Source organism: Corythoichthys intestinalis, chromosome 10, assembly GCF_030265065.1.
Source record: "Corythoichthys intestinalis isolate RoL2023-P3 chromosome 10, ASM3026506v1, whole genome shotgun sequence".
NCBI classification, from domain to species: Eukaryota; Metazoa; Chordata; class Actinopteri; order Syngnathiformes; family Syngnathidae; genus Corythoichthys; species Corythoichthys intestinalis.
In genome coordinates this window covers 13,025,549-13,034,931 of record NC_080404.1, presented here as the reverse complement: position 1 = coordinate 13,034,931, position 9,383 = coordinate 13,025,549, and the positions used below count along the sequence as shown (strand labels likewise).

Genomic DNA, 9,383 nt, shown 5'->3' with positions numbered 1-9,383 from the left:
TAATACAGTGATACCTCTAGGTCTATGAAATTAATTGGTTCTGGAAGTGGTTTCGTAACCTGAAAATTTCGTGAGTGACGAGTTTTCCATATAAATGCCCTAACCGTTCCAAGCCGCCCCCATAATTCAGACATCTTTTATAATGCACAGAAATGCATCATAACATGTTAAAAACATGTTACCATTAAATTATTGCACAACTATAAAATCTGAGTTGGGCATAATGTAAAAAAAAAACAAAAAATAAAAGTTAATACAGTCGTGTAAAGCTGTCCGAACACGAGGGGCAAATGAAGAGGACGCTGGGATACAGATACACATACAGTAGATGTCGCTCTTAGCCAATTGGCTGCCAGGAGGATGCTGGGCAATAGCCAATGGTAAAGCAGCTATAAATAATGTTAAGTAAACTCTGGGAGCACCAGCCATACTGTATTTTCTCCTTTCATATCCTGAAATTTTTATCGTAACATGAGGCAGTATTTTCCCGTTGTCTTAACGTGAAAATACTGTATATTGAGACGTTCGTAAGTAGAGGTACCACTGTACATGCTTACATGTTACAACAGGTCAAATATGCCACCTTATTTAATGTTCTAGTTTATATGAATGTAACATTGACTCTGATAGTTTTATAAACAATTTATTAATACATAATATAATACAACGGGCAAACAGTACATCTACCAAAAAGCAATTTTGGCACTATACTATACAAAGGTGAGGTATTTCCTAAATGCTTCAAATGTTTGTAATTTCAAGTCGTTAGGCTATGGGGAAACAATCTGAGCAAATAAACCAATGCAGCAAGTTCTAGTTGAGGGGATCTATGATTATTGTAATTATGTTTCGGCATAGTGAATGACATTTCGTACTGGGAACCTTAAAAAGTGCTCAGGTTCTCGATAAACCAATTGACAGCACCTAATCTGGGAGTGCAGCCTCTCCGTTTTCTCTGGAGGTGTACATGAAAATAGGCTCCAGTACTCCACCTCCCCCCAAATCTCACCCAACGTATAAAATAAATAAATATGTCAAGTTTGTGCATATTTACTCAAGCAATTTATAAACAGCCAAACAAACATTGTGATACAGTCTAAGCCAAAGTTTTCTGTTCACAACTTTCTTAAAACATTAAGGTCAATCTCAGAATGATGATAACAAGGAACTTGCCCTACATCGGGAAATCATGTTGGCTGAATTGATTCATGGGATGCAATCCTGAGAAAATGTATCTGACACACCATACATTTTCACGCACACGCGAGCACCCCCCCTAAAGAAAACTGTACAGAAATTTTACACACTGCAGGTCATCCATCCCTGCCATGATTGTTCCTTAAATATTAAGTATAGAATGAAATGTAAATGAGCTACAGAATACACAACATTTCAAACAATTTTGTGTGCCACTTTCTGGTGTCTTGGAACTGCAGCGACTTCCTCAAAACAGGTTGGCCTGAATGCAGTCTACAAAAATTCAAGCAAAACAGAATAAAGGTGTGAAGGGGGGTGCATCTGAAAGAAATATCACTCAACTCTCAAAGATCTCAGTACAAATGTTGAATGCAAAAGCATACAAATATGGAGGATCTTTCTTTGGGTTGTATTTTTAAAATGCTTTACCAAATTCTAGGCATAGTAACATGGGGACACGAGAAGGTCAGTCAGAACCAGCAGCTGGTCATCTGTAAACTGCTGCTTATGCTGCTGCCAGTTGTCATGATGTGTCCTCCTGAAGTTGGAAAGGGTTTTCTTCACAGTCATCTGTGCGAACACATCAGGTCGCAACATTACCGTTCATTTTCCAACGTGAAACATAAGCTTACACCAGTCTACAAAGTAGAAAGACATACTTCAATGGGTTGGGTATCATTGAGGTGGGCACTGAGGTCCATTAATAGCTGGGGCATCCATGTGGGCACGTCATATGGGCTGGAGAGAATGCAAGCACTCAGCCCGAGAACACCTGCGTGGCGGCGCACAAGGTCTATGACAACACAATATGAAAAATGAGGTACAGTTTAATCCTTCACTTGACAAAGCCCATAACTCCATTCACTTGTATTTTAAATTAATCTTCCCCATGAAGTACAGGTAGTCCCTGGGTTAATACTAGGGTTGGGCATCCTTTGAATTTGAACAGTTCTGATTTCACGTTTCGATTCAGATTCTTTTAATAGGCAGGGTAAAAAAAATTGCGTAGTTTGTATTAATTTCTTCCCGATTATTTTTTAAATTATATGAACTGTCACAGGACTATTTTTAACTTGCTAATATATATGTCTTTGAACTTGAATATGATTAAGTGTCTTTCCACAGGAGTGCATTTTTACAAAGATGTTTATTTTTTCAAAAGCTCACGGAGAAAACATTTACACATTCTTTTGCCTATGTTTTAGATTGTCTTGTGCTACAGGCATTTATTGTATTGCATCATTTGTTTTAGGTGGTATTTCTACAAGTTAGTTAAGGGCTGTTGCAGATTTCAGGCGGGGAGTGTTCTGTCCCTTGATCTTAAATTGACTACTTTTTAAGTTTTATTTCCTACTAAACTGATATGTTGTTCATCCGCCCACAAGTTGTCACTATTGTAACTCCGGACTCTACAGTTTTCTTTGGTTTTGCTATGTGCGCTTGGCTTCTCCTAGTGGTGACTTACTGGAAGCAGCATGAAAAAAGAACAATACCGTATTGGCCCGAATATAAGACTGCCCTGATTATAAGACGACCCCCTCTTTTTCAAGACTCAAGTTTGAAGAAAAAAAAGACTTTTTGAACACTAAATTAATTTTTATACAGAAAATTACAGTACATCTGAAACAAATGATTATAACAATATATTTGAGAGAAAATACATGTTACTTTGCCTCATTCAAATCTTAATATCTAAACATCAAATATGTAAACTAAAGTGCAATCACATTCGTACATGAATGGCTCCTGGTTTTTGAAATGTAAATAAACCAATCTATTGTGATAAAACAACAAAATTTCAATAACTGCACTAACCATCAAAGTGAAGTCTAACTGTAACTGTAGTCTTGAAACAAATCTGAATAAGGAAAAACATTGCAAGAAAATAATGCAAACTGGCTAGTAGCTGAGATCTGTCATGACAGAACATCGCTTCAATGATATCTGGCGCCATCTAGCGTCGTGAATGGGCACAGTAGCTGAGATCTGTCAGAACATCGCTTCAATGATATCTGGCGTCATCGAGCGTCATGAATGGGTATAATGTCTAGACTGCGAATATAAGACGACCCCCTCTTTTTCAATTCTATTTCAATGCAAAAAACACCGTCTTATATTCGGGCCAATACGGTACTTACGTTGGAAAACAATCCTTGAGTTGTACAGACGCTACACACCTCCTCTGCACTAAATTTCGTTGGGAACCCTTTATAAAACAAAATGTGTAAGTTTGTGCGTTTTGACAGAGGGTCTGATATCATTTCGGTGCGTTTATTCTATTACGTTGTTGTCATTTATGTGAAGCGAAGCATCATGTTTTTGTGCTAAGCTAAATTAGACACTTTCTTTGATTTGCTCTTAACTAGGCCTGAACGATATATCGTTTAAACATCGCCATCGCGATGTGCGCATGCGCAATAGTCCCATCGCAAGGACGTGCGATAGTTTTTTCATTTCATTTTTTTAAATCCACAAACGTTTGTTTTGAGCAAGGAGCGAGAAGGAGAGTGAACAGTCTCTCATTCTCTCCAGCTCGCAGTCATCGGCTCCTCCCCCTCCCCTGCTAGAGCGGAGTGGAGGGAGGAGGGGCCGAACAGCAGAGCGGAGGGAGGAGGGGCCGTTTTCAAAGTGAAAGCAAGCAATCAAGCAGCACGTTGAATAGGGAAGACTGTCTCCAAAAGGAGTTTTGGAAGTATTTTGGCTATCGACAAGAATATAAGGAACAAAAAACAGCCCTGTTGACAGTGCCTCGCCATGGTTGCCTCAACAAGAAGTAATCCGTCGAACATGTGGGACCATTTAAAACGCAGGTATCTATGCATTCCTGCTACGAGCTTCCCATCAGAGGCTTTTTAGTACAGGTGGGAACATTGTTACGTGCCAACGTTGTTGTCTCAAGCCTGCAATGGTGGATAAACTAGTAGTCTTGGCCAAAAACCTATGAGACCCAGTTGAGAATTGCTGAGCAAGGAAGGTGGACGATATGCAGACAAATACATAAATTTGGGAGTTAAAATGGTTCTGTTATTCATCAGTTATTTGCTGTTATTCAGTTCAATTATTTACAAGTTCAATTGAGTTTCTGTTTCTTTTATATTTAAATTAACTGTAAATCGTATTTTTCAAATAACTATAGTACAGCTGCACATAAAGTTTTGATACTTAATATTTTTTAAATATTTTTACAACTTTGTTGCAGTTTTGCAGTTCTATATTGTTATATTTTGTGTAAACAACTCAGGGGACTAATGCACTTGCACTTTTATTTGACAGATTTAATATTTAAGTTCAAATATGTTGACAACTTTATTGTTTTACTGAGGTTCTTATTTATTGTTATAGTTTGTGAACAACTCTTATTTGTCATATTTAATATTTTTGTTCAAATATGTTTACAACTTTGTTGTTATTTATTGTTATATTTTGTCAAAAACTCAGGGGACGAATGCACCTGCTCTTTTATTTGTCATTTAATGTATTTGCTGCTGTTGAAGTGTCAAATATTGTGTTCAAGAAATTATCTATTTTGTGCAGACATGGCTTCCTGGATCCCTTCATAATAATACAGCAATCTTAATCATTCACAAATGAAACGGTATTATATGAATACACTGTGGTCACGGTGTGTCATGCAAAGTATTTCAAAACAGCTATTCAAGTCATCTAGTGAATATTTCTTAAAAAAAAATTTTTTTTTTTTTTTTTTTTTTTTTTTTTTTTTACTATCGCAATATAATATCGCAATATATTGCACACCTAAAAAAAATCGCAACAATAGTTTTTTCCAATATCGTTCAGGCCTACTCTTAACGGAGCTCGTTTTCATGTGACTTCTTCGTGGTGTTCGGCTATTTTTTCCGGTCAGCGGTCAAGGCATCGAAACTTGGGAGTCCAGACAAAAAAATTCGAACGATTCCGGAAGAACCGGAGTGTTAGTCCCGGATCCAATCGATGCTCGATGCCAAACCCTAGTTACGACTAGAGCTGTCCCGACTAGTCGACGTCATCGATGGGTAATGACGGGTTAAAAAAAAAAATCCATGCGGATAAAGTTGAGAATGGCGGACACTCGCGATGCAAGCGGTGAAAGCAGCATAAAGCCAAAAAAGCGGACCAGAGTGGCCAAAGCCTGGAAATATTTTACCAAAAATAAGAAGGGTGCCACTGAGTTAGCCCGGTACTCCAGACTCACCGCTGTTCCAGCTATTGAGTCTGGCCACCATTAAGCGGATAAAATTTCCAGGGCGGAGCAAACAGACAGCGGAGTGGACCAATCAGCGACGGGCGGGACGCGGAAGTAAACATACGAGGAGAGCGGAGTTTATTCAACATGGCTAGCGCGAGAGACTGTTGTCAATGACTTGTGTCGATGTGTTTTTGGTAATTTTAAAACTGATTTTACCTTGGATTGGAACATATTCTCGGCTCTCCTGTTCACCATCTGTGTTGTTGTGGAGACAGACTTCCGACGCGGAAGAGTGACGTTGCTTGTTAAGACACGTCATGCAAATAAACGAATCTGATTTCTCGATTGATTTTGTACTTGCTCGAGAGGCCGTTAATGGGCTGGGTCCCAGACTATACTCTCAGTGTTTGAAAAACACCGGCCGTGCCAGGCAACCACTGAGTGTGGTCTTTGCAATGCTGTGCTCGCATACCACGGTAGCATGTCTGCCATGAACGAACCGTTGAAGTGCCGTCAGCCAGGTGTAATTTTGGAAGAAACAACAAGCTAGTGGCTCGTAAGTCCATACAACTAACTAATATGAAGACTTTTTTTTTTTTTTTTTTTAAAGTTGCCTCTATGTGCGTCGAATCAACGTGCATCGTTAAGTTTTTTGACAATGACAATGATGATGGCCAAGAACCTGAGTTATTGGCGAGAAAGGAGATATAGAAGTACTTTGAAAAGTCGCGTAAAAAGAAGTCCTTCAGCCCGCTGCAGTGGTGGAGGGACGGTGAAGAAAAGTTCCCCAACCTGGCTCTACTGGCAGTGCCCGCAACTTGAACACCATCTGTGTCTTTTCTCAGCTGCTGGGAACATTGTTACCAAAAAAAGGGGCAAACTTGACACCTGAGCATGTAGACATGCTCACCTATCATTTTAACATTTAGAACAATATAGACAAAGCACATAAAGAGTAAGAATTGTTTTGACGCCTGTTGGAAAGGTGAAGTCACAGAATTCCGTTTACATTCTTTTTTTTTTTTTTTTTTGCACTAGTTAATGCCAGCAGCATTTGACCTCATTGTTTGTGATTTATTATTGTAATTTATGTTTATTATTAATACGTTAATAAAGAATTAAAGTGTTCCAAAATGTGTTTTTGTGAATTAATAAAGAGTCAACAAAAATGTCATTGCTAAATTAGTGAAAAAAAAATTAATAAAGTTATTAGATTCGTCGACTAATCGGGAAAAAATTAGTCATTCGGGACAGCCCTGGTTACGACGTACCCGACTTACGTGATTTTCGACTCTAAGCCTCCGTTGTCTTGTCCAGTCGTTATTATTTAAATAATGTGGACTTTTGTTTTGTGATGCATCCTTTTATTTTGGCGCAGGAAGCATAAAGCAGGTAGTTCGTCCACACGCGAGAAAAAGCGCATGTGCACACGAGGAAGAACGTAGTTGCGCGCACAAAAATGAGCGCACGCGCACACACGAGGAAGAGCGCATTTGCTCCCACGAAGAAGTCGCGCAGCCCAGTGAGAGAGAGGGTATAGATTATAGCTGCATGCCTGCATGTACACTTGTTGCTTTTGAAGCATCCAAAGAGGCGACACCTTTTGTACTGTTTATTCTGCGTTTTCAATTGTGGTCAAATGCCTGGGGCGAATTAATGTGATTATTTCTGATGACGCGCAGACACTAAATGATACATGCTAATCGTTTGCGTGGACTGTTATTGCTGTATCAGCAGCTTATAAACAAAATTTGAATTGCTGTTATTGAAGATGAAACTGTTTTTATTTTTATTATAGTTCAATTCAGCAAGTGTTGTTATGTCATGAGCAGCTGACTAAAGTCGGCAAACCACACGGACGTCTGACATCGTCATTTCGGAGCTTAGCTCGCTGTCTAGCTAGGACTTAGCTAACGTCTTGGCGAGGACAGTCCAATGACGTATAATACATGTTTTGTGATAGTTATTTTTACATATGGGGGGAAAGAAATTCAGGTTACGTCGCAAGCGTAGGAACGGAACAAGTTCGGAACCCGGGGACTACCTGTATATGTAGACAACCCAAAGACATTTTTTTCCAGTTAAAATAAATTTTAATTTAGTTGACTGACCTGCAGAAGGTATCGTGTCGACGATTGAGCCAATGCCCCTCTTCCTCTTTTTGGGCAGGCGAGTCTTACAAAGAGCCTCAAAGTGGGCCTGCATCGGTGCGTCCATGGAGAGGAAATTGCACTGGAGGAACCCACTGAGAGTGGTGGCGGCCATTTCTCTTACCTGTGGAGGAAGTAAAATGGGCGTGACCGGACGTAATATTAGGTACACCTGATTACTGCTATCCAACTAAAAGAAATTCAATCCAGCTGGTATTGTGTTTATTTGCTGAACTTGTTTTACCTTAAAAAACATTTGACAGTGACAACAGCAGAAAAATGACCATGATCATTTGTAAACCAAAATTACTTTGGGCATTCTTTTTATTGAACTGTTGACACCTCTGTGAAGTTGGCCCCCCATCAGACGCAAATTTATAGAAAAATTATGTCATTCGTTTGTGCTGCTATCGAGATTTAGATACTTTAATTTCGAGTGATGATGTGAGTCACAGCCCCTAATTTACTGCAAAATGGACCCGAAGGGATGCCATTCATTTGTGTTACGTACGTAGCTATCGAATATTTTTGTAATCAGTATTCTACTGAAAATTCCATTGATTAGTAGTCCATTCAGATAAAACATTTTTTTTTTAGGTAAAGCGCAATTAGAAATATACTAGTACACGAGAAAACAAGACATTTCACCTAATATTAAACCATTTTTAGATGATTATTTTAGATGAACACTTTTGAAAACAGCCAACAATTGCATCTCAGATGTGACTAGAAAAAAAAATCACTACTTTCATCCCAAAAAACTGAAAATCTTACAAAAAAACGCACTTATTTCTAAATATGTCATTACGCTTGATAACACACATTTCTTAAAAGGTGTTTTTCCCACGTTTCAATTAAATTTCCATTTGTGTCAAGCTAATTTTAAGTTCTAGTTAAGTGTTCAAAATATACGTATGGTACCTGCTGTACTGGAGCACATTAGGCACAAGGGCTACTTAGTGTTTTATCCATCAATGACAACTAAGCTAAACTTTACAGTTAGCTTTATTACGTTTTTTACACCCTTATCACTCAACAGCGCTGTTTTTACAGATTAAATAAAGCCTGTAGCCAGGCATCGACAGAAGTCATAATTAATAGAAACCTAGCCATCTGCAGGGCAAACGTTACGTTAGCAAGGTATAGTAACGTTAATTTTATTTATTAGAGCTACGTTAACTTAATTTTACCTTGTCCCGAGTACCGCGCCTCCGCTCTCTGAGTAAACTGGGTGCTTTCGGTAGAGCTGCAGCATTGAAGATGTGCTGTAGTTGTATGCAAGCGCAGTCTTACAGTGAATACATGAACATGTTCGCCTTGGTGTCCAGCTTTGAATGTTTCCACACTTTTGACATTTTCTGCTTTTTCTTGTTGCTTTTCTCTTACTTTCGTCCTCTTCTTCGTTGTTACTCATGCATGGTTAAAATCAAATATATCCGCCGCCTCTGTCTTCTTCCTGTACGTACGTGTGACGTCAGCGCGTTGTGCCGCATAAAAAGTAGTCCGGGCAAAACGTCATGCTTAGAGCTGGTGAATTCCTCGAGGCGGAGAAAATTCCTCAATCAAATTTTAAAATCGAGTTACTCGAATTATTCAAGCAATTGTTTCAGCTCTAGTGTGACGTTCGTGCTAGTTCTTGGGACACCCCTCAGTTATTGAGAGTTGGTACGCTTCGTCAGCTGCAACGGAGTTACTGCGATTGATGTTATCACTCGAAATTAATATCTCAATAACTATAAAACAGTAGGAGCACAAATGTAGCATAAATGAATGGCACAATTTCGGGTCTATTTTGCAATAAATGGGGCGTCATCGCTCGGAATTAAGATCTCAATATCTTAAAAACGAAA

At 38.9% G+C, this 9,383-nt stretch overlaps 1 protein-coding gene across 1 annotated transcript in view; it reads right to left on the bottom strand.

The window, feature by feature from the left end:
- Positions 1–617: 617 nt before the first annotated feature.
- The window catches only part of psme4a (proteasome activator subunit 4a), a 56,237-nt gene continuing 47,471 nt past the window's right edge, over positions 618–9,383 (bottom strand). The window contains exons 44-47 of the mRNA XM_057848043.1: positions 7,495–7,657; positions 1,857–1,990; positions 1,627–1,767; positions 618–1,470 (exon numbers count right to left, since the gene is read on the bottom strand). Coding sequence (XP_057704026.1) covers positions 1,633–1,767; positions 1,857–1,990; positions 7,495–7,657 — 432 coding nt within the window. The 3' untranslated portion in view covers positions 618–1,470; positions 1,627–1,632. The remainder of the gene's footprint in view (positions 1,471–1,626; positions 1,768–1,856; positions 1,991–7,494; positions 7,658–9,383) is intronic.